Source organism: Peromyscus maniculatus, chromosome 5, assembly GCF_049852395.1.
Source record: "Peromyscus maniculatus bairdii isolate BWxNUB_F1_BW_parent chromosome 5, HU_Pman_BW_mat_3.1, whole genome shotgun sequence".
Taxonomy (NCBI): domain Eukaryota; kingdom Metazoa; phylum Chordata; class Mammalia; order Rodentia; family Cricetidae; genus Peromyscus; species Peromyscus maniculatus.
This window is the reverse complement of record NC_134856.1, coordinates 79063220-79089381: the sequence shown is the minus strand read 5'-3', so window position 1 is coordinate 79089381 and position 26162 is coordinate 79063220. Positions and strand designations below refer to the sequence as shown.

The 26162-nt window shown below is 42.7% G+C and overlaps 1 protein-coding gene across 2 annotated transcripts in view; it reads right to left on the bottom strand.

Annotated features, from left to right (window-relative positions):
- Positions 1-26162, bottom strand: part of Itga8 (integrin subunit alpha 8) — a 176845-nt gene that overhangs the window by 15438 nt on the left and 135245 nt on the right. For both annotated transcript variants that reach the window (XR_013051452.1, XM_006985924.4), the window contains 3 exons: positions 24067-24225; positions 12230-12358; positions 5672-5785 (listed from right to left, as the gene is read on the bottom strand). Coding sequence is in view for 1 of the 2 variants with exons in the window: in XM_006985924.4 (XP_006985986.2) it covers positions 5672-5785; positions 12230-12358; positions 24067-24225 (402 nt within the window). In the remaining variant the exon portion in view is untranslated. The remainder of the gene's footprint in view (positions 1-5671; positions 5786-12229; positions 12359-24066; positions 24226-26162) is intronic.

Sequence of the window (26162 nt, the reverse complement as noted above, 5' to 3'; positions counted from 1 at the left end):
ACATCAAGAGCTTTTTCTCTCTCATCTTTGAACTGCTCAATTCCCTCTCAAGACTGATGATGATGATGGTGGTGGTATTGATGATGGCTTTATTTGAGAAAGGACTCTAGATATAGCTCAAGCTGGCCTTGAACTCATTATCTTACTGTTTCTATTGCCCGAGTGTTGGAATTCTGGATGTATGCCTCTATGTTCAGCTCAATAACTATTTTTAAGCACACACTAATTTTATATTTAAATACTCACTAGTTGCCAGAATCCAAGCTTCTGGGGTTTTCTGAGCAACTATTGGTGAAACTTTCAATAGTAAAGATGGTTTCTCTGTAAGCAAGAGTCACAGAAGAAGGTGCCATTTGGTACTAAGCTAAGTGGAATCTTTTTCTGACGAGCTTGCAAGTCTACCACAGGGAGAGAAAGAAGTATACCGCAGCGAGTCCTGCCGACCTGTTAGCTTTAAATCCGGGGTTGGAGTAGCAGAAAGTAGTGGTTCACTGTGGATTATGTGATGAAACTACTTTTATAAACAAATATATAAACATAAGAATAGATATATACCAAGACATATTATATAAGTGTATAACTATCTACATGTATGTCTCTAACTACATGCTTGTATGAGGGACAGGGAGTTTCTAATACTGCATTCCTTCTTGGCATCAGGCTTCCAAGAGGACAATATGTAGAAACTGTAGGAAATACAGACATTGTGACTAACGGCACAGGTGTGGGTACACGTAAGGGACACTTGCAGTGACTTGTTCTGCTCTGTTAACCTTAGAGTGACCTCCTTTTTCTGGAAGGAATTTGGAGTGTTGATGTATGTTCTGGTCTGACTCCTCTGTTAACTACTGTCTAAACAATTCCCCCAGTCATTAGTGACTTACTTCAGACACACAGAATCTTCTTTTTTTCCTTCAAGATTAACTTTTAGTTTGTGTCTATGAGTGCTTGCCTATACATACTCACACATGCGTGAGCGCATGCATGGATGGGCATGCCTGGTGCCTGCAGATGCCAGAGGAGGTCATTGGATCCCCTGGACTGGAGTTATAGAACATAGTGAGCCACTATGTGGGCCCTGGGAACTGAATCCAGATCCTCTGCAAGAGCAGCCAGTGCTCCTAATCACTAAGCCATCTCCCCAGCTTCTACACTGTGTCTTCTTAATAGGAGAAGGAAGATATGCTCTCTCTATGGTGTGCACATTGAGAGAGAATCCCATGCACTGAGCAGAAGCAGGCCATCACTCCCCTACTCAGTTGCAGTGCTGTGAAGACAGGTCCTGCCTCATTGAAAAGTCCTTCTCTCTTGTTTCAGGAGGATGGGATGCTAAGAGTGAGAGGAGGAGAGACATGTTTTCATTTAGACCACATGGGAATTTCCTAAGGCTCTTAACTTCCAGCTCTCAGATAAGAACTCATAGCCAATAGGCAGAGTAACCTTAAGCAGACTCATGCTCCGCAAATGGCAGAGTCACCTTCCTGGTTCTTCAGTTCAAACATGGTGCAGCTAGGAAAGCTGTGACTTCAGGGACACCAGTGTTACCTAGTAAAGGTCCAATCTGATTTGAAAAGGCCAATTATAATTTTCAAATTTATGCCATTTGGAAGTATTAAAATGGTCTAATTTTTGTTGTGGCTCAGCCTTTAAAGAAATTAGTATTCATGTATGCATGTCAGAAAAGTAATTAAATGATAAAAGTCTACCATGGCAGTTCATAATGAAGAGACAAACAATCACATTTTCTGAATTATACAGGGAAAATAAAATTATTATTGAACCTACCTTTTAAGATTATGTGATGTATCTCTCTTATCTAAAGTTCTAATTTTTTAAAAAAGACTTTTCAAGAAACCATCTGACAGTTTAATGTAAACTTTTTGTTTTTGAAATTTCCCTCAGAAGGCAAGGGAATAAATAGACTGAGTTAATTATGCAAAGATCTCTATCCTCTGAGATAAGTTGTACATGTGTAGAATATTTTGCAAAGTCTTTTGGTGTACATGCTTGCTTTTTTCTGTATTTCAACTATAAAGCAGAAAGAAATTTGCCTATGTGTCCTCAAGGCAATAGAAAACATGTGTCTATCTTTGACCAGAGTTGTCTGCCTCAAACAAGGTATGACTGATGTCATGTGGGGCCCTAGTAATCTGTTTTGGCAGAGGAAATGAAAGGGAACAAGATGATTGGCAGTCTGAATCCAAAGTTCATTACTATTACTACTCTACTAAGCAGTACACCCCAAGAATTATCTTTTGTTTATCATAGGGGTGATGGTGCATGCCTGTAATCCCAGTTCTCAGGAGCAGAGTCAGGAGGATTGTGATTTGGTAATCCCAGTTCTCAGGAGCAGAGGCAGGAGGATTGTGAGTTGGAGGCCAGCCTGGACTGTGAGCTCTTGTCTCAAACCAACCAATGTCTTCCTTGCTGGATTTTGAAATAACATGTTATACAAATATATAGATCCTTTAACACAGTAGTAGTAAGGCCCTATATATTCCAGAAAAATATCTCCATAATGTGATTACCATAGAGTAACCTATACTACTATCAGGGTATAGGTTAGCAGTCACGTGATTATGACATGAAATTTCCAGTAGGTGAGTGTCACGTGGTGATCTCTGGTTCAGCACTCTAACCTAGAGATGCACTCGAGACTAAAACTCCCAGAATCCTCTTCTTACCAGCTATGTGACCCCGAAAAGGCCACTTAACCTTCATGTCTTTGTTTGCTCTCTTGTAAAATGTAGTTGATAATAACCGTATGTATCCCACAGGTTCGCTTTAAAGATTAAGTAATTCACACATGAGCATTTATCCTGGTGCCTAGCTGCATGATCATCATTCAACAGAAACCTGGCTCTTTGCAGACAGGCAGACCTCTCTGGAAGGTTTGGCTGGCTGCTCCTTAATGTTTAGAGAGAGCCATTTTGACATAGTCTGTTCTGAGTCAACCAAAGTGTCAACACAATACAAAAGGAGGCCATTAATAAAGCACACAGAGTTACTGCTGACTTTAGCTAAGTAGAATAAACACCATAAATAACTTATTAGGAGAGGTTCCATATGAGCTGCCCATACATCACTGAATTTTCAGGACAGAAAGGAGACTTTTGTCCAATCCTTTCATCTCACACAGAAGGTAATTCAGACTTATAAGCCAGTTCAGAATAAAATTGAGCTTGCCCCTCCTGACCCCATAGCCATCAAGACAGTGAGGACAGATCATAGTTTAAATCAGGGACATCAGCCCTAGAACTTTTTTTTTAAATGTGTGGATTTGGTTTTTTACAGAGCATTTGGCTCATAGGTAGTTTTCAGACATTAATCTGTCTGTGAAATTCATAACCATGCTTCCCTACATGTTCTCTTCCATATTTTGGCCAATGTTTACCAAGAGTGCAAAAGAAATCTACATTGGCTTGCTTCTAATTACAACTTTTGCCCAAGATTAGTAATGATATATCTGAAAATTGATGGGAAAGATATAGAGTGAACAGAGAGAAAGAAAAATCAAAATAAAAGCCTGAAGCCATAATTAATTCTCCCAAACACTAAGGCTAGCAAAGTATTTTAAAGAGCGTGTGAACTAGATTATACACATTAGCAGAATGGAATGGTACAGGTTGCTGGAGGGATGTAATACTGCTATTGTTTTGGACTGAGTATCCTCCCCACAAGTTCATGGCCACATGGGATCTCATAACGTGACTTCTGTGGACTTAAGGTCAAGTTTGAGATGACATACTGATTCAGGTGGGCTATAAGTCCAAGGATCGTGTCCGTAAAGAGACAGAGAAGAGGGCTGAGGATGTGGTTCAGTTGGTACAATGGCTGCCTTGTGAGCATGAGGACTTAAGTTCAGATCCCCAGCATCTATGCTAAAAAGGTAGGTGTGGTTGTAATTGCCAATAATCCTAGCACTGTGGGGTGGGGTGGGGGCAGAGGCAGGCAGATTCTCTGAGCTTGCTGGTCTGCAGGCTAGCCTGTTGGTGAGCGCAGGAGACTTGATCTCAAAGGTAACAAAAAGAGACATAATGGAAGACAAAAGGTGATTTTCATTGTCATGTGAGGCCGATGAGTCTGTCTAGCTTGGGAGGTAGAAGAATATGAGCAAGACTACACTGACAGCTTCCCCAAATAATAAGGTCTGAGCACAGTAGTGTCATTGAATTGATTTTCATTTCTCAGTGTAAGGAGACATAAATCTAAATAAATCTTTAATGTATTCCCAGTCAAGCCGGGAAGATGGCTCGGTGAATAAAGTGCCTACTGTGTAAGCTTGACAACCCACATTCACTCTACACATAAAAGCCAGGCAGGTGTGGTGGCCATCTGCAATCCCAGCATGTGAGAGGCAGAGACAAAGGCTCCCCTAGCAAGCTGAATAGCTAGACTTAGCTAGAATTTGAGAGATCTGGGTTCAGCAACAGATCTCACCTCAACAAATAAAGAGGAACTCAAATGGGGAAGACACTGGTCCTCAACTTGCATGTGCACACACAGATAGACACGGGCACACTGCTCTCTGCCCACTGCAAGGCTCAGTGGACTTCACCGCCGCATAGACAGGCAAAGCAGTGGGCAATCGTCAGATTCAAAATGTCCACACGCTTCCGAGATGCTTGCCTGGCTACAGCCTGTGCTGGACTGATGCTGTCTGAGAACTTTTAGAACAATCTTCCTCTTTCTTTCTGCCTTGGTTCTGTTTATTCAGTTTTCTGGATGCATGGCTGTGTCTCCACACTGATTCTGTGCTATTTCCTGCCTGACCAGCAGTCTTTCCTTGGGCTCTCAGGGGCTCAGGGTAATTTTAATCTGCTGGGGGAGGTGACTAGGAACTGAGATAGAAAGATGGTTCTAGAAAATGCCTCTCAGACAGCATCAGTACAGCACGGGCTGTAGCCAGACGAGCATCTCAAGAGAGTTTGGATCCTTGGACTCTGAAGATTGCCTGCTGCTTTGTCTGTCTGTGCAGTGGGGAAGTGCGTCAAGCTTTGCGGTGGGGAGACAGTAGTGTGTGCATGTGTATCTCTGTGTGCCCATGCAAGTTCACGTCCAGTGGCTTCCCCAGTCCATCTTGGCTCACCCCTCCTACGGAAATTTCCTTTGAAATATTTAAATCCTTGAAATTTAAAAATGAAAATCTTTACATTTAAAACTTTAAAAATAATAGAATGAAAAATCAAGGATGGGGAGATGGCTCAGTCAGTAACTGCTTCCTGCACAAGCATGAAGACCTGAGCCTGGATCCCCAGCACCCATGAAAAAAGCCACGTATAGTGGCGCATGCCTGCCATGCGGATGATGGTGACAGAGGTGAAGGGGTGTGGGAAGAGGTGGCCAACCAGCTTAGCTGTGTTGGTGAGCTCCAGGTTCAGTGACAGACTGGCCCAGAAAGGAAAGTGGAGGAGGATAGAAAACGACACTCAGCATTGACCTCTGGCCTCCCACAAGTATGTGCATGCACGCGCGCGCGCACGCGCGCGCACACACACACACACACACACACACACACACACACACACACACACATACACACACACAATAACACATACACACATGTGCACATGTACAGATGAGAAATTCTTACAGAGGGGCTTGGTGTGGATCTCTCGGGAGGAGATTCTGGGTGAATAGTGTGTAAGATACTAGTCAATGCCATTGTTACCTGGAGGAACGTGTGGGCCCACAGTCTTGATCTGACCTTCAGGACTGCACTCTCTCCCCCTGCGAGTCGCCCCACTGCACAAGAGATTTGCAAGCACTCGATGTTTGTGCAGTTCTGAAAAAGGCCAAGGCAGAGGCAGAACATTAGTGTCTTGAACGGCAGTAAAGAATCAACACCGAAGCTGCTTTCTTTCCTCAGACGATACTAGCTTGCCTGCAAATTTAATTTACTCCATTTAATTTAGAGAAAGAACAAATTCACTGAAGTAACTGAGACAAAGAACAGTTAGCAATGATGAGAAGTTGCTTCCTGTTAATAGAAAGGTAAAAATGGATCATAAAGTACAGTTAAATCCATGCTTCTTTCTAAGGGCTCCATCTTCTTGTGGTAGCTGGTGAACTCTTCCTCATTTTCTCAGAACTCGGGAAGATGTTTCTTGGAGATGAAGGTACACTGGGGAAACCTGGAAGACTTTGTAGAGGAGGCTCGTGGGTGCCTGTCACCTCAAGGACCCAAAGTTAATGACTCGTTGATAAGCAATTGTTTCGCAACCCTCTCTCTTGAGTCCAAATTGCTTCCTGATCGTAGAGCTGACTTGTGTAAAAGTTCCATGCATTACGCTGTTGTCAAACCAGACACTTACCCATCTTATAAAGGACCCCCTTTTAAATACAAGACATACAGCGTGGAAAATGTTCACGATAAGGAAATTCTACTTAGCTAACGAATCTTCTCATTGGATCCCGGTTTCCACAGGCTCATTTGTTTGAACACTTGGTATCCAGCAGGTGGCACTGTCTGGGGAGGCTATGAAGTCGTCAGCACGTGGAACCTGGTTGGGAGGAGGCCACTAGTGGCACACTTGTTAGGTTATACTTGCTTCTGGTTCCAACCTGCACTGTCTGCTTTCTGACTGGTTATAAATGTACACTTGCTTTCATGTACTCCCAAGACCCAGACAGAGCTTCTCCTGGTACTCTGCCTTCCCTAGGACAAGCTGAAACTTCTCAGAAACTGCACTCAAATAAACCTCTCCCCCTTGAACCTGCTTTGCAGGGTGCTTTGATCACAGTGATGGCAAAGATGACTAATAATAGAGTGTTGGAATACATGGGTACTGCACAGTCTGTTTTTCACCTTCCCTGTGCAGACCGATACCTCTCTCATTGGACTTAAAAAGTACCCAGCTCCCCGCTCCCAAAGCAGCATATTACAGAGGAGGCAGGAAGATGGAATCTCCAGGTACAGAGGGGAAAAAGAGCGGTCCATAAAAACCCTCAGGTGAATAAGCGAGGGTAGGAAGACAGCCAGGAGAGGACATACGGGGAGAGCAAGAGAAGGGCTGTGATAGTTTCATGAGCTGGTCAATAGCATCAAATGCAGAAAAGAAATGAAGAAAGACATGGTTATGGTAAGTTAAGTAGGTAAAGAGAACAGAGAAAAGTCTGGAGAGGGAGGCAATCAGTACAAAAGCATCGGGGCCTGAGGTGAGGGAGGCAGAGATGGCTTTAGGTGGAAGAAGAACTAAGGTTTCCATGTTGGAGATACACATTTTAAAAAATGCAAACTGGAAATCATGATCCCAACACAGGATGTTGGCATTTTGCACTTACAAATTCCTAATCAGGAATGGGATGCCGTACTTGGTTGTAACCAAACAAAAACTGTAGGAGGTCTTCTTTAGCTTTTGATTTTAGAGTAAACTTTACATAATCATCCTCTCCTCAGAGTTGTCTTGATTCAAGGACATGGGTGGGTGTTGCATGGTTTGCAGTTTTTGAGCCAATAAGAGAAAAGGAGACTGTAATATGAGTTTGAAATCAGATGCAGAAACTAATGACTGTCTTGGCAATCATTTGCAAGGAAAATGCTCCTATGATATTTAGAGATTGAAATTTATGTTAAAATATTTAATGAGAAATAGCAGAAGGGGAGAAACCGGACCTACAACACAAATGCCTGCAGATTTCAAGAGAATACTATTTATAGATCTCTACTGCTCTTTTGCTCAAGATTCACGCACAAAGCTGACATTTAAAGAGGAATTTGAATCTTGTTTTTTTGCAAATATTTAGTTCTGTGGAAGTCTGGATATTGGTTTTCCAATGGGATTTTCCAATTTTTACTGTACACAGTAGAATTCTATAGATGTCAGCTTTTATTAATGACAACATACAGTTTTATTAATTTATTCTCAAAAGGACGATAAGGATTGCCCACTCTAACATTTTGAAGCCATTGTACAGTCTGACAGAAGTACAGGCCCTCGAACCATAATCTGCTGATTATTGTAGCCTTTTTTCCTGTGTCTCAGGTGCTTTTCCTTTAAGTGTAATATTGGAGTTAAATTCCCTTGTACTCTTTATTTCCATGCTTTAATTTTCCTGTTAAGAAGAAATAAGCAGATATTAGAAGTTAAGACACAATTGTATGTGTTCCTGTGTGTGTGTGTGTGTGTGTGTGTACAAGTACACATACCCATGTATGCATATGCACGTGTAGGCCAGAGGTCACCTCAGATGTTATTTCTCAGGCACTGCCCACCTTCTGTGCTGAGACAATGTCTCTTACTGACCTGAAACTTGCCAAAGATGCTAGGCTGGCCACTGAGCCCTGGGTACCCAACATATCTGTCTCCTCAGTACTGAGATCAAATGCACACCCCATACTCAGCTGCTTTACATGGGTTCTGGGGAATGAACTCAGGTCCTAACCACTTTTCAGAGTGAGCCACATCTCTCCAGCACTAGGACATAGTTACAAAAACCTCTTCCATTATTTTCGGAGGCCAGGCCAGTTGTGCAATCACCACACCATCTCCCCGCAGGACTTATCATCTCAAATGGGAACTCTACTTCCTTAAGTATTTTGTCTCATTAATACACAGCTGGGATTTGTGTCTATGCCACCCCATCATCCTTTTTTGAAGCTCTTGACTATTAGGGGTATGTTCTGGAATGTTAGTACTGTAATTGGGAATGAAATTGTCCTACTTTATTGGACTGGAATAAGTAGTTAGGATTATCAGGCTTTTACATATTTCCTCCTCTGCTTTAAAAGTTACAATCAATTTAAGCTTTTCCCACTTTCCTACATGCTGTTCCATTTGTCTTCTTCAAAACTCACATGTGCCTCCATCTCAGCTGACCACCAAGACTGTGGCCTCAGAGGAACTGATCTGGGCTCAGAACTCAGGAAGAAACAGAGTCTGCAGACAGGAATTTTCCCCTGGGTCTTAACACCCTGTGCCCAAGGCCTACATATTACAGAGCAGAACAAATGCTTCTGCCACGCCAATGCATCTTTGTCGTAAAACGAATAACCTCATGCACAGTTGTTGCTCAGACGTAGCTTGTGCACCTACTGTACCTGAGGCTAGCCTCTTCTTAGAACCCCTCTCCTCTTCCTCTCTTTGATCTCTTCAACAACCCGCTCCACGACTTGACTAATTTGCTGAGGGAGTGCGATGCTATTTACACCCAGTGAATTCTCCACTTTGGTTAGGAGAAAACCGTTGTTAACATTCACTCATACTACCGCTCTCCATTTGATCAATTGCAAATTATAACTTTCAAATTTTCCATTTTGACAACTGAAATTTGTGATGGTTAATCTTTACTGTCAGTTTGACTAAGTTTGCAGTCTCCTAGGAGATTGGTGAGGCACACCTTTGGGCATGCTCATGAAGCCATTTCCAGAGAATGACTCATGAGAGGGGAAGATAATCTGCGAAGGTAGGTGGCACCATTTTGTGGTGTGAGATGAATAAATGGACAAAAGGAGAAAGCAAGCTGAGAGCTGGTGTTCTCTATTCTCTGACTCCTGGTCAGCCAGGGCGTGAACAGCGCTTCTTTCCCACACACCCTACCACCATGATGTGCTGCCCAAACCCATGGGGCCAAGGGACCATGCGGTGAACCAGATCACTAAAACTGTGAGCTAAAAGAAATCCTTCACTAAGTTGCTATGTCTTGTGTTTGGTCACAGCAGAGAGAAAAGTAACAATATTTGTCATGACTTCTCTTTCAATTATGCAAATGCCAAACTCAGAGATTCAAACCCTTGGATATAGATTTGCCCCCTTTAGCTACCTGAAATTATGTCACTTTTATGACTGCCTGGAACAATGGGGTTCACTGAAATAGTGCCAGAATGGACATTGTATTTTGAATTCAGTGAGTGTGGTGGCTATTAAATTTGGTCAGAACTTAAACTACCTCTTAATCTGTGCAGTAGATTTTTCATAATTGTGTTGAGAGTTAAGAGGATGAAGGTCCAAAGAGGAAGACCAGGAGTTGGTGGAATGGTATTCTAAGGGCATTTGAGCTATGACTCTAAAAGCTATCACCAGTGGTTCAGTGAATTCATACCTGAGTCATTTGTTCACACAGTCACTGAGCACATGAGCCAGGTGCTGAGCTCTACCCAGGGGAAGCAATGCAGGGAAAACCATGCATATTCTCATCTGTGGGTTTTAGATAGGTGGGCTGGTAGGGAAGCAGGCCTGATAGTCAGAGCATTGTAGTACCCAGAGGAGTCTCATAGTCATTCAGCATTTCTGGGAGAGGGCCAGCAGCATGGGGTTGGGGTTTTCCCAGCTCCCCACCTGGCCAGGGCAGTGACTGCTGCTCCTATGGAAACAGCTATAGAGCTCTCCTTGGCTCAGAGTTCTATCTTTTCCATCCTTTCCTCATTCTTTCCTTGGTCCTGAAGCTTCCTGATGAAGGTTTCTCTCCTTTCTGTTTGTGACTTTGGATTAGCTACTTGAGGTTGCAGCTTCAATTTGGAATCAGTGCAAGATAATGAACATCGGGTTGGGCTTCTTCAGTACAAGTATGAGGCAAAAAAGCATCTTCCCAGCCAGCCTCTGCTCTATCTATCAGTCTGTTCTTACCCCAAGTACCTAGGGATTCTTGAAAAGAGGATGGGATGTCTGGTGGTCTCTGATTTCTGCAGAATTTGAGAATGTACCTGTAACTGAGTCCTTATGGATGTAGTCTGTGAAATGCTGATGAACTGAAAGTTGATGCTTGCTTTATGCCTTTGCTACATGGCCAGCAAAGGACGAGCATTCATTTGAGCAGATACAGGTGAGGAGATAAGATTAGAATCAGCATTGGGGTGGGTAAGGGCCTTGCCTTAAAATACTGATTCATGCTGACAGTTCTGCAAATTCCAGACTAAGATCAGGCTAGACCCACCAGAGCCCCTCAGTGCCAAGACCCCCACATTTCAACCCAGAAAACCTGAACACACTATTTTTTCCTATATGGAGATTTTATGTTATGCTAACTAATACATAGAAATACAATGCAACAGAGTTCCTAATAAATAGGATATTGTTTTTTTCTTCTCACCCTTTTGCTATCCATGTTTTCCTAAAGTTGATGCATACTCATTGCACCTGTTAATGGATTTCACTGTGACTTTTCATACACGCACACATCACACTTTGGTCTCATCTGCCTGTTGGCTGCCCTCTCCTACTCTCCTCTCTATCCCCGCACCTTTCTAGTAGCCTCTTTATTACTTTAATTCAGGTCTTTTGATAGGTCCTCGTGTAGCCTATGCTGGCCTTGTACTTTCTGTGTAGACAAAGATGACCTTGAGCTCCTGATCTCTCTGCCTCTATTTCCCAAGTGTAGGGATTATAGGCATGTATTGCCCAAGTCCCTGGGTGTGTTTTCTGGCTTGCTAAAATGATAGTGGGATTTCTGATGATCTTTTATTTTTATATTCTATATTCCATATATGAAAAAAAACATTCAATTCTTGCTTTCTGTGTGGTTTATTTTGCTCAATATGATGTCTGCTAGTTCCATTAATTTTCCTGCAAGTGACTTGATTTCATCCTTCCTCAAGGTGTTTCAGTGTTCCATTGCCCATGACTAATCACATCTGCTCATGTGCTGAAAAGCACCTAGGCTGAATCCTGTCACATGTTTTTTGTAAGTAGTGCCTGGACACACATGGAGGTACATACGAATGACAAGATGACTTGGTTTCCCTGAACACACAGTGCTTGCCTCCTTTGGACAAGCTAAGCCCCATGAGATTCAGGGATAGGTGTGACACTGTAAGGACACACACTGGATAGATGCAGCTCTTGGCACTCATCTCAACTGCCCAGCTCAGGGCCTCTGGGTGGGCTAACAACTGAAACTTAATGATTTTAAATTGATTTTTAAAAATTAATCTCCAAATAATGGGATTCAGTATGATGTTGTCATGTATGGATATTATTACTCCCGTCCTTCCTCCTGTCTTGTTCTTTTTGTTCTTGGAATGGATTCACAGTCACACTTTGTTTTCATCTCTATTTCTCTGAAAAGGCCTCCATGGTGGATTTAGAAGAATATAAAGGTTATATCACAAGCACTCCTTAATCTTTACAAGAAAGGCACTTTCATTTTTCACAGTACAGGCTGCCCCCAGTCATCAAGGCGTGTCTGAGCATTGAAGGAGACTGAAAAGGAGTCGAAGTTAAAACCACTGTGTCTGGGAATTCTGTCTAAGCCAATGTTTTCCTCCAGTCCTGTGCACGTGATGACAACTCACCAGTATTTTTGCCGGGCTCTGTCTGTGGAGCTGGACCACTGGTGCATCCCTCTTCCTGACAAGGTGAGGAATTGTAGCATTTCTCAAGAAGGCGCTGAGCTCGGGGGTGTCCTCTGGGGAGGCAGCAGGCTGCAGAGAGAAAGCAGGAGTCACCACACACAGCCACAGCTACAGCTTTTACATTTTCCTTCACCTCAAACCCTGGCAATTGAATTGGATTCACATGAGAGTTCACAAAGGTTGGGCTTTGCCGTTGGCACATTCGACACGACCTGGCTCACACTGACAATGAACATGCCTGTCCACTCTTCAGTTACAGGAATCCATGAGGCACAAGAGAGCACATTCTTGGGAAATTTATCTTGTAAGGATGAGATTTTAAGAAGAAATCACTTCCCCAGAAGAGCAGAAACCAAGAAGCTGCCATTCCAGGCATGAGTTACTCTCAATGTTTTTCTCGTGATGAAGGCGGCTGGCTAAAGCGGGGAAACTTCTATGTGGAAAGATGAACCCCGGGGTATCTAGAAAGGGTTGGGGATAGCCTGATGTGGTCTACAACTTACTGTGTCCATGACTGTGACCTGCTCCTATGCCCATGAGAAGTGCTCCTGTGAGCAGAGCTGTGTCCTAAGAACAATGGCTTTTCCAATGCACACACTGCCATACTCCAGCTTGCTTTCCATTCTTAGTTAGTTTGTATTCTAGAACTGATGATTTTATCTCAATGTCCCTGCTGAGCACAACTTCTGGCTGAAAACACATTGTGGGATTCCGATGAACCACATACAATATCCTAGTGACAGTATTTGCTTGCAGATCTGCCTAACCTGCTGCAGCTCATAGGACATAAGCAGCATGGAAAATTATGAATGGGTCCCAATACAAAGTAGTGAATGTACTTAAAGCATTATGAGATTTTTTTATTATTATTTTGTTTGCACAGTTCTCAAGTATAAACTTTGTAGAAATTCAGTGTTGTGTCACAACGGCAAAAGTTTGGAATGCCTACAACCAACTGAACACAGAAACGTTCTTTTCCCCACTTTTACCCTGAATATTAAGCCTCCCTTTATTTGGTTTGTCTATACATGATAGGAGCAACACTATTACACTCATGTCTGGAATGAAAAAAGAAATTCTGGCATAGCGGATGTGGGATGTACTACAAAATATAAAACAGTGGTGATCAGTGTATCTAAGGGCCTGGAAGAATCTACCATACAGACAAAGGGATGAAATCCAGACAGGGTTGTGACATGCTGGATTTTGCTCCTGTTTGCATCCCCAGATTCATCTCACCAAGAGCCCTCTGATTTTCACGCTGTAGCAGCACACCTGGTTTCTGTTCCTGAGCTGCATCATCATGAAGCTCTGGGCTTCCATTTCATGTGGTACATGCTTTCTGTGGTCTAGAAGTAACTATCAGGCTCATCCACAATTGCTACTTACTGGTCTCCATGAGAAAAGATAAAGCAAGAAGCCAAGAGTCACATGCATGCTCCCAGGAAACACGAGAAAACAGGCAGAGAGAGGAGATCTAACATGGACAACTTGGGAGGATGGGGTGGGAAGTCCAGTAGGAATAAAAGGGAAATTTGCAAAACCAAGGGATTCTAGGTGTCTCCTAGATCATGAAGAGGAGGATATAATGAGAGACGTAAGTATTGACTGGCTGTGTCAGCTAAGAATGTGTGGTCCTTTCTGGAGTGGGAGATTCTGCGGGTAAAAATTGAATTGTAATTATTCAAGAGGGTTTGGATAAGTGACAATTGTTTAGAAGAGTATCAAATGGCCATTCACATGTTAAAGTGGTCTCTTTCCATGTTAGAATCTGTATAGATTGTTTCAGGTAGCCAGAGCTGCACCGTGAGGTCCTGTCCAAAACAAACAAACAAGCAAACAAACAAACAAATAATAAATAAATGAAGCTACCAAGCAAGCAAACAAAAACTAGTTTTCAGATGAACCTTAAGTGATAGGCAAGAAGTTGACTACTCTTGAAAATGATACAGGTCTAATTATTTGGCTTACTTTTTATTTTGATGAGGAAGGAAACTTTTGAGGCTTGTAAGATCCAAGGAAGGGATGGTAGAGGAGAAGAGGTTGAAGACACAGGGAACAGGGACATTTGATATAGAAAAATTAAGCCTGGAGCAGCAGAAGGAAATTACCTTTCTCCCAAAGTGTTGCACAGAGAAGTTGAAGATGAGAGAGAATATTAGATGGTGTATATCATGAGCTGGATTTTGTGATATGGAAATCAATCATTTGGAGACACACTTGTCTTCAGGCCACTACCAACGGTAATGTGAAGGGAAATGGATGGGAAGTACAGAGTGTAGTAAAGGTTTAGAGAAGCCAATATAGAGATGGAGGAGGACAGAGCTTCCTTGTGATGAGGATGGCCCCATGAATTTCCAGCCATTGGGATATAGTGGGACTACCAGCTAAAGGGTGGAGAAGCTGGACTATGAAAGTATGTCTGGTTAGGACCTTCAGGGCAGTGACTTGGAGACTGCAGGAGGGAGATTATGACAACTTCTAAAAGAATGTCCAAGGAAATCATCTTGCATTCTCGGCATGGCTGGAAAGAAAGTTTGGCCAAAGGTAGCTTTGAGAGTGGGCAGAGCTGTGCTGACTGCGTTCAAGAAAGCATGCATATTAAGAAAGAAGGCTCACTGGAGAAAGGAAACGAGAACATTATAAAAATAGGATGGATGAAGAATAGGATACTGAGTGTGATCAAAGTAACGCCTCTAGAGAACATGTTCAAAACCAATGGCCAAAGTAAGGTGAGAACTCAGATGTGTCAGCTCCAAGGATGTTGGAATTTCCCAGGACAATGACAGAGCCTGGTCTTACCAGAAGGATAAACAAAGGAGCTGTTCACAAATGCTCAGAAATTCAGGATCTGATAGAAAAGGGTTTACAGCCTAAGATTAAAAAAAATGATCTCAGACAATTAAGAATTGTGTAAATCCCTAATTCCTCATATGTTTTCTATTACATTTTCTGTATTTGTCTACTGTCATGGATTTCAGATTTATTATGTGAAACTTCTTTTTCTTTTCATTTTCTTTGAGACAGGGTCTCATTATGTACCTCACGCTAACCTTAAATCTGTGATCTCCTGTCCCAGCCTTTAGATGTAAGCTAACATACACAGTGGAAGTACTGGAAAAACTGGGTCATGGTTATTATTGTGTATGTGTGTGCAGGTTCATATGTGTGAAAGTACATACATATGGATGCGAGAGTACACTTTTGGCTATTGTTTCTCAAGTGGCATCCACTTTGGGGTTTCCTGGTTTTGTATTTTGTTTATTTGTTTGTTTGTTTTGAGACCGAGTCTCTTATTGGCCTGGAATTATCCCAGTAGGCTATGCTGCCAGGCCGAAAAACCCCAGGGATTTGCCTGTCTCTGGCTCTGGGTGATTTCTTTCCATAGGTTCTTTGGATTAAACTCATATCCTTGTGTTTGCACAGTGGGTATTTTACCAACTGTGCCATTTCCCTAGTCTCTAGTTGCGATTTTCTATTCTCAAATTATAACCTATGATTATTATCAGTATTAATAAAACAATGGCCCCAAACCAAGAACTCTGTGTGGTTTCATCAGATGTGGCTTATGTGGAAATAAAGAACATATGTACTGGGGTACATTATAATATTTGTCAGTATTAATACACAGTCTCTGGATGAAGCACAGGTCTTCCTGCTTGCTAGAAAACAGGGCCCTTACAAGACAGGGGTCGACGGAACATGCTCCTTTCATTTCATACCACTGATTAGCAGACAGAAAAAGTGCCACTGTTGAGCACCACAGTCAAAGGGTCTTCAAACAGCTTACAAGCCAGTTCTCTCAAATGGCATACCAGAAATTATTTCACAAAGCAAAACATAACAAAAGGGGAGCAGTTATCCAAGAAATGTAAACAACAATTAAATCCATTTTCTATTTGGATAGTGGAGTCTCTTTCCCAGTGGCCATGGTCACATAGACCACACTTCTCTTCGGCCTGAGATGAGTGGAGGTGAGGGAGGCTGGTCTCTGAGCATCCGGGTAAGGCAGACATGCAGTCAAGAGTAAATTGGTTCAATGCTATGAGAAGCTCCAAGTAAACAAACATTCAAGTGACTCCCTAAGAACAAAGAACCTCCTTCTGTAACAAGGAAAATAATTGGTAGTAAATATGTTGTTTTTTCTCCAGCTGTTACTCAGAATTTGACCCCAACAAGACTTTTTGACTTTTATAATGTTCCCCCAAACTCCTCACTCTGGTATAGGTTTAAATTTATGGATTAAAGGAACAATATATAGCCAGAAAGTGCAGTGCAGTTAGAAGAATGGGATTTGAAGAAAGCGGTTGAGTGAAATGATTTGTGGCCCTGAGAGTCCACATGTAAGCATTGTATCCCATTTTTCTTGTTTGTAATGTGTCTTTGGAGTTCAGGTATTCCCCACATACACGAAAGAACAGACTATACTCATGGACTATAATTAAATCTAAGAGGAGGCAAGCCTAGAGGGCCATTGTACCCTGCAATTAAGACATACATGTTAAGGGTTTGTGGGCAGAGGGAAACCCTACTTTTTCTCTTCCTGAGTTATGTGGTCTAACTACAAGAATCAATGCACTCAATTGATGGTGCTGAAGCTTCCTTAGGCTTTGGATGTGGTGTTTTTCCATTGTATGATATCTATGGGGTGTACACATATGTACGTTATACGCGCATGCAGGTGCTCCCATGCACACACAGGTAGATGCATGTGAGTGGAAGTCAATGGACTACCTCAAGTGTCATTTTTCAGGATGGAGAAGATGAATTCAGTAGCAAGCACAGATGGTAACTACAGCATCATGACTGGAAAAGAAAACCAGAGCCAGGTGGACTGTCTTGCTCAGACCTTCTGAAGCCATGGATGGCTAGGCTATTTTCTCAAAGGAGGAGGGAAGCATGCAGTTGACACTGACCATGATAGGGGTAAGTCACAGGTACCAATGAGTGCTTTAGCTATGAAATAAACTGTGGCTGCGAACATTCAAGCCCTTGAAAATGACTCCAAAAGGCATGGAAAGAAATTGGTAGGTCATGACAAAAACAGGTGAAATATTCTTTTTTTCTCTATGTCTTCATTTTAAAGATCTATGCTAGGTGGGGGGCTGGGGTGGGGGAGTGAGCCAGGGCTGTTGTTTAGGGACTGACGGTGTCCCCGAGTTTTGAATTGATGAGAAACAGTAGACAGAGGCAATTAACAGAAAAGAAAGTACTCTTAGGGATAAGACAAACTATGCAAATTTGCCAAGCCACTGTCTGCTGGCCACTTGAGTCTAGAAAACTATTTGCAGAGCTGTAATCCTTGACAGATGAACTGGTTCTGGGTTGTTGCCATCTCTGTTTGTATGATCTGGATGTAATTTGGACTTCCTGTGGGATCAGTCTTGCTGAAGCAAAGAAAGACTCAGAGGCGACCTCCTTCCACACCTCCAAGGACAGTGCTTAGGATGTGGGTCTCTCATGCTTCTTGGCCTAGTCTTTGGAAGGCCCTTTAGATTCTCCCTTTTCTTGAGGTTATTTGTGGATGATGCTCTGGGATCTAACGCAGATGGCTCTGAGCATCTTCGTCTTTCTCCTTAGGCACGGTCTCACATTCTTCAGCCTTCTTCCTCATCAGTTCACACTTGGGCCATTTATTAAAAATCTTGCCCATCGAAAAACTTAAAATCCTTTATTCTTCATGAAACTTGCGGTTCCTTGGTTGGGTTTACTTTTTCAACCTCATCTTATCTAAAGATCACAGCATGTTTGAAAGGCTATCCAAACCCCTGGATAAAGTCCACCAAAATAACAAAATTGGTAGTTTGAAAAAAAATTATTTTACCATCTTTAGTATAGTTGAGAAACACTTTATTCGACTCTAAAATCTTATTCCAAGAAGGATCTGGAACAAATTAGATTTAATGGATCGGCCTGAATGCTGCAGACAGTTGAATGTTTCAAAATGTTTTAGACGATGGAAATGGGGGTGGGGACTGCCACATTAAAATCCTTTCCTTCTGACCAAGACCGTGAAGTGTGGAGGCAGAACCTTCGTGGATGTCTGATCCTTCTCCTGAGGTTTTAGAAGACAGGTAACCAAACCCCAAGAGGTTGAAAGCTTCACTAAATAACAGAGCCCCAACCTTTGGATCGGGAGGCCAATGCACCAGTAGCAGGAACTCTATCTGACCTCTGTCCCTCTCTGCTGACCTCAGCCGGCACTGGCTTCCTTGAAGGAGAAATGCAGGATGTTGTGTAGCCCCCTCTTCTCCTCTCCACATTTCCTCACTTATCCTCAGACTCTGAGGGTGACAGGCCAAGCTGAGTGAATCTCCATGAAGCTTAGGGTGATGAGGGATCTAAATTAAAAATAAAGCATGCCCTATTGGCTAGTGGCATATATGTATGGTCACCCCTACCCCATCCCATCTTGGATGTTGATGCTCTCTGGTTGGGCAGCAAGTGAGGAGAATATGGGTGAGATTGTTTGTTCATTGTTACCTGACATGGCCACAGGTTAGAATTATTATGCTGGCGGCTTATAAAGGCACTCAGTGTCCCCTCCTCACACTTGGGAGACGGTGGAGTAACTTGATAGAATAACCAGTTCCTACCGTGGAAACCGAGCCCTGTTAAGGGCAGACTCACTGGACCTGGATGTGTGTGTGTGTGAGAAGACTTTAAGGCTTTTGTTGAATTTGGAACACATCTTTGTTTGCACACAGGTCAAATTTCAGAGGGTTTGGGGAGATATTTGGCAATAAGGAAGCATTTCTCTTTAAAAAAAAAATCATGTTTTAAATGGTAACTCATTTCTCAAGCCAGTCCACAAGAAAAAAGGTTCCAGGGAAAAAACCCTGCTTAAGCTTCAATATGGTTTTGATGCCATAAAACTGTGTATTTGTAATAAAAATAATAATATCCAGGACAATGGCAATATGAGTGATTATAAACATAGAAAAATTATTTGTTTACTCTGTGATATTGAGTATTTAGGTAGGGATGGTTTTTTTATAGAGGGAAACGGGAAAGTGTGTCTGTGTTTGGTAGACTCTGACAGAATATCTACATCATTTCAAAGGCTTTATATTTGGTGGCTCTGGTTTCCTGTAGTGGGTGGCCTAGAAAATGCTTCTCAGGAAATCTGGATGGTTTCTTTTTCATAAGTATGTGAGAGAAGCAGGCATGGTGTTGTACCCTATAATCCAAGGAGCCAGGAGCCTGAGGTGGGAGGATGCAGAGTTTGAGGCCAGCTTGGGCTGCATTGTGAGAACTTGTGTCAAAACGGAGCCGAACAAAAGAACAAACCAAAAACTTAAAAGCAAGCAGCAGAGCTGGTTAGAAGGTTGCATGGATTCAGCAAAGTCAGAAATCTTTCCAGCCATAAGTGAGCACAGCCAAAAACTTGCATGAGAGAACAAGTTGACTAGGATGTGTCTCTGAGCACAAAAAAGGGGTGGGGTAGGGAGGGGTGGTGACTGAGAGGAAATCGTTTGAATGGCGGAACAAGATGAACTGCTCAGGGACACAGATGTTTCAAGAGACACTCGCCACCTGGCACTTTCCTTAATAAGGCATTGCAGAGGAGGCCACAGTTAAGGAAGAGACTCCCAGCTGGTCAACTGACCCACTTCTAGCACCTCCAGGTTCCAGAGCTCACGAAACATTGCAGAAGAGGGGGTGGAAAGAATGTAAGAGCTGCAGGATAGGAAGAGGGATGTGAGATGCTGTCTTCTTGCTATGACAAGGCACTGGCACTCATGGGCTCAGTGCAGCTACAGTTGCCTGCACAAGGTCAAGCCACTGAACATTCCAGCATGGATGGAGGGGATATAGGCAGTTGATGACTTTTGGCTGGTGTGTCATTTTTCTTTGAGGTGTGGTCACTGGTAGATTGCCCATGCTCTGGTGGATGACCCCTTATTCATGTGTTTAAGGGCAGCACCAATTAGATCCAGCAGGTTTCTTTTTTAAAGGGATGTGTGAAGGTCCACCTGACGGAAGATTGATATGTTGTTCAACACTTGTTAGAGAAGCTTCTTTGGCATGAGATGGTAATTAATCCAGAAACGGCACAACTGGAGAGTATGCAGAGAGTGAGAGTTTGGAGCACTCAGCCCAAACCGGGATATCCTCATCAAATCTCTTCCCTCAAGGCTACAGAAGAGCTGGCTGAAAGACTGTGAGAACCAGAGGTGGATGGCTCCCAAGAAACAATGTATCTAGGCACAATAGGGCTGATGCACATATTAGCTCACAGAGTCTGTGACAGCATGTATAAGACCTGAGCAAATTCAAGCCAGAAAAACACCCCAGCATGAGAAAGGGAAATGGACACAAAGTCCCGCCCCTATACAAGAAGCTGTTTACAACTGATACCTGCTGGGACAATCAGTCCTTTAGAGAAAGCTGAATTTTCTCTAAAGGACACTGGGTGTGTCCGCCACACCCCAGAGCAGGCCACGTGCTCAGAAGTAGTCGGTCATCATTAAATAGACGCCATGGTGCTACAGACATGTGCCCCTGGGTCTGGTGCTGTATGTAATACCAGCACTGGGGAGACAGAGACAGAGGTTCCCTGGAATGCACTGGCCAGCCAGGCTTACTGGGTAGGTAAGCTCCAGGTTTAGTGAACACCTGGGTGTAGCTGGAGTTTTCTCTAGTCCAGCTCAGACCCAAGTAAACGCACAAAGACTTATATTACTTATAAACTATAAGGATGTGGCAGGCTTCTTGCTAAATAGATCTTACATCTTAAATTAACCCATTTCTATTTATCTATAAGTTGCCACGTGGCTTGTGGCTTACCGGTACTTTAGATCTTGCCTCTTCCCCCCCTCTGTGTTTTGTTTTTTGTTCAAGACAGGTCTTCTCTGTGGAACTTTGCACCTTTCCTGGAACTCACTCTGTAGACCAGTCTGGCCACAAACTCACAGAGATCCGCCTGCCTCTGCCTCCCGAGTGCTGGGATTAAAGACATGCACCACCACCACCTGGCTCACATCTTACTTTTCATGGCAGCAGCGGTTGCCAGCATTTCCTGACTCAGTCTTTCACTCCCAGAATTCTCCTCTCTCTTATCCCGCCTATACTATATACTTCCTGCCAGGCTACTAGCCAATCAGCGTTTTATCAATCAATCAATCAATCAATCAATCAATCAATCAATCAGAGCAACACATTCACAGCATACAGAAAGACATCCCCAGCACCTGGGATGACAGAGAAAGACACCGGTGGTCACCTCAGGCACACACACACATTATACACAAACATGCATTAAAACAACATAGCAAAGCTCTCAATTAGCCTTGATATTACCATTTAAAAAAATTTTGAACCTATGTGTTGAAAAAATTTTGTAATCTGTTTTTCACTCATTTCTATTCATACTTAATACGGAATAAGTTGTTTATCTTTGCAATGTCGAGGAATGTTGCTGAATAAGTTAATAGCAGTGTCACTAATCTACTTAATATCTTAAGAGAAAATAATATTCAGGTACTCTCAATTATTAGTGCCACTGATAATAAAAAATAAAGATTATCACTTTGATGTCTATTTATTAATAAGAGGCTTTTTTGAAATTTCTCTGGGAACATATTAAGCGCTGTTAAAGTATATTAAGGAGGCTGGGAAAATGGCTTAGGGGTTAAGAACACTGCCAGCTCGAGTTCCAAGGGACCCAATGCCCTTTTCTGACCTCCAGAGGCACCCAACATGCATGTGATACACATACATATATGCAGACAAAGCACTCATATACATAAAGTAAATCTTCATACAATATGTTAAGAACCTGAAAGTAATGACAATTCGACTATGCCATATCTCAGGAATTCATACATTGTTCTAATTAAACTATTTTTAAAAGCTGTTGCTTCATATTCTCATAAAAATCTTATATTCAGTTTTCACAGATTGAGAGGTTTTTTTTTTTTCCTTAAAGAAACATAATTAAGTTGCATTAGAGGAATTTCCTAGCCTTGGGCAGATTTTTAATGTAAGTCTATTCGCAGCTGAAGAGTAAGTGGGAAGCAGAGTGCCAGGTGCTCAGCATTCACTACCACTCAGTTCGCACAGATCTGTCAACATTTAATGCACGTTATCTGTCAGGACTGTCCTTGTCACTGAACATGATTGTTAAATTGCCTCAGAAGAAAAAAAACCCTTACAGCCAGCAGAGTGCACATTAAGCAAGTTACATAATATATACAAACATATATAAACACTGTCAGACATAAGCCAAACATTGCACTCTGAGAGAGTTAGGAGCCTTCTGCTGGAGCACGTGATTCAAGACTGTGGGAGATATGTTAAATACAGGGCACAGTGTGCGAAGAGCTGAGTTACTAAACAGTATCCGCTAACTTTAGGAGACATTATTCTTTAGTAAGCTGCTGTCTCTAAAGGCAAAATTTTTTCTCAATGAAAGGGAAAGAAAGAGGAAGTGAGACAAGACTTCCGGGAAGTATTTAAAATAATTTCATGTCACACAATGACTTTGTTAATCGCTCCATAAAGAGCACAGTGGCTTATCACCCCTTACGTCCTTTCCTGTTGAACCTCCTGTTAATCCTCTTGTCTCTACATACTGAACATTTGGGGGTGAAAAAGGAAGCCATTCAGAGTGGCAGTGACCCTGAGTCTGTGGCTTGGTCCTGGATGGCTCAGTCTGTGGTTTAGGAAGTCTGTCCTTGCACCAGAGACACTGAGCCCTTGTAACTACTAGGAGAATGTTCTTGAGAGAGGCTGTCTTCTGAGGACAACATCCGATACACAATGTTTTGTTTTTGTTTTCATGCAAATGTGACATTTTCAAGGGCTGATATTACTTCATTTCTTTACTTCCCAGAAGGAACCTAAGCCAAATTTGGACCTTTATCTGGACGGGATCTGCCGTGGGACATTTGGACTTGTTGTTAAGGAACAAGTGGTCCGCAAAGCAGCTGCTTCTGTTTCACAGACGGTGGAAACAGGTAGAGAGGGAGAAGCTTGGGCCCATCCCAGAACCTGCTCTCAATAGACTGCCAGGCTCCTTCCAGAATCTACATTTTAATAAATACTCAGGCTCTGCTCTGACCCAGCCTACTTACAGACCTTTAGGTCAGGCCCTATTATACTTTCTCTAGACCCCCCAGGCTTTACTTAGACTCTGCCTTCTAATAGACCACCTCCAAGAACCCTTTCTGATCCTGCTTCTAATAGACTCCTTAGATCCCACCCTGACTCTGCATTCTAATAGACCCAAGATCCCTCCCTGACCCTGTAGTGCCATAGACTCCCCAGGTCCTGCACTGGCCATTACTTTTTCCTAGACCCCCAGGAGCATTTAAAGTCTGCACGGCACTGCTTTGGGCTTCTCTGCAAGCTTTCACTACCCCGGAAGCCCTGAACATTCCAGTCCAGGGGTTCTCAGGGCATTGAGACAGCCTTTGGCAAATTCTCACATTTTATCACTTGCTATTGACAACAGCTGTGAGCGCCCATTTTGGCAAAGATCCGCATGTCTTTGGGCAATATACCAAGAAGACTTTCAAAAGTTACATTTTGTGCTAACTCTCCTAAATGTGACATACCTAATTAAGATTTTGGCTTGGTTGTGCTATTGATCAAACTGTCTATAGAAGGTGATCATCGAAAAAGGCTCAGTAGTCAACAGGTTGCTATGAATAGTCAACACTTGCTCAGGTCGAGACTTTACACTAGGTTACACCCTTTAAAATCAAGAGAAAAAGTCTGCTCAGTGATCACGGAAGCAACTTAAAGTGAGCCACTGGCTAGACCACACTTACCTTTATATCCTGTGGGTTGATCTCAGGATTTGTTTGACATCGTAGAGGTCCCAGAGTTTGAAGATGAAAAATGTAGAGGAGAAACTCATCCCGTGCAGAGAATGGCCAGCCCACTTCAAGAACGGTGTCACTGATGGTGCTGGGTCCAATATTATGCAGCTGCAAGAAGGTGGCACATTAAGAAACGTAGCCCAACTTTGTCTGTTATGTGTCTGTTTTGAAAAGTACATGTTATTGGCTTTGACTACGGCAGTAGGAAATAGAACATAAAATGCACCCAGGCAGGGGGAATTCTGAAATCACAGTGTGGAGATATTCAGGGAAGACTCTGCCAAGCTTTGAGAATGAGTTTCCCAAAGACCAGATGGAGCAATTCATATCAGAAATGCTTGGGGCCAGAAGTATTTTAAACCTCAGAATACTGCACGTACACCATGTAAAATCTCAGGGATGGGACCCTACTGTACTTACAAGATTCACGGATGTTTCAGACATACCTTATTATACATAGCTTGATGGCAACCTTTTAGATATTTGTATTTATTTATTTGAAGTGTGTTTGTGCATGTGCAGGTGCCTTCTGGAGGTAGAGGCTGACATCAGCTGCTGTCCCCCTGGATTGCTTTCCACCTTATGTATTGAGACAGTGTCTCTTACTTGAACTCAGAGCTCACTGCTATGGGGCTGGTGTAGCTATTTAGCTGGCTCCAGGGGTTTCCTGCCTGGGCTTACTACACACTTGGATGACAAGCAGGTTGCCACACCTGCATGGCAAGGGCTTTACCCACTGAGCCAACTGCCCAGCCCATTACAAATGCTTTTTAACGTGCTTGTGTTTTTGACTATGACCTGTCTCATGAGGTTAGGTGTGGTATTTTCTGCTTGGAGCAGGCATCAAAACAACTGGACTTCATAGTACATTCCATTGTTTTCAGATTAAAGAGGCTCCATCTGTACTCACTGTGTGCGATCACTGCCATGCTTACCTTGCATTTCTGTAAATGTAACGGCAGCCCTAGAAATGCAGTTTTAATTATAGGCTTCCACAGTGTAGTCATCCTTTCTTTACATTTGGAATTGGCCTCCTCCTGCCTGACTACTGATTTGTCAATTGCAACCACATGTGATGCACTCGCTTTCCCCCTCTGGGAAAATAGCCATCCATCAAGCACCAAAGCTGGTCTGTGATCCCTACAATTCTCTGCCAGGGACTGTTCCAAAGCTGAGGTCCTGGTGTGTTGTCATTAGGCAACCCCAGAGAAAGGAAGGGCACATCTCATGAAGACGAACGTTTTAAACACACGAATTCTACTCAGAGGACGCAGACCATATCCCCCCAGACACTGAGCACATTGGAAGGAATTATGAGTTTACACATTCTCTTCAAAATTTGTAGAGATCTTTGTCCCCGCTCAGTTCTGATAATTATCACCAGAATCTACAAAGCAATGTGGTTTTTGTTTTTGCCTATTTTGATGGCCTGCTTAATTCACATCACTAAAGGAGTATGGCATCTACCAACATAGCATATTATGAGACAAGATTAGTGTGTAAGAAATATTTGGTGGGTTTTTTTGGGGAGGGGCATCCTGGTGATTACTTTTATGATATTTATGCTAACCCTAGATTCAGGGCTGCACATAAATGATTGAATCTGAACATTTTTCCAAACTTTGAAGTTTTAGCATTCTTTTTTTTTTTTTTTTTTTTTTTTTTTTTTGGTTTTTCGAGACAAGGTTTCTCTGTGTAGCTTTGTGCCTTTCCTGGAACTCACTTGGTAGCCCAGGCTGGCCTCGAACTCACAGAGATCCGCCTGCCTCTGCCTCCCAAGTGCTGGGATTAAAGGCGTGCGCCACCACCGCCCGGCTAAAGTTTTAGCATTCTTAAGAGGCAATTGGCTCACACAGTTTAATAAATGATTCGACACCTTGCTATTTTCCCTGTGAAATTCTTGACCTGAGTTATGTTAGGACAGGCTGTCCTTTTATTATCAGAAGAGCTTAAGTTCAGGCCAGGGCTTCTGAATATACAGTTGAAGGAAATTTTTATGGCAGTGCTACTCAGGAGTTATCACTTCTCCATAGATGAAGAGCTCA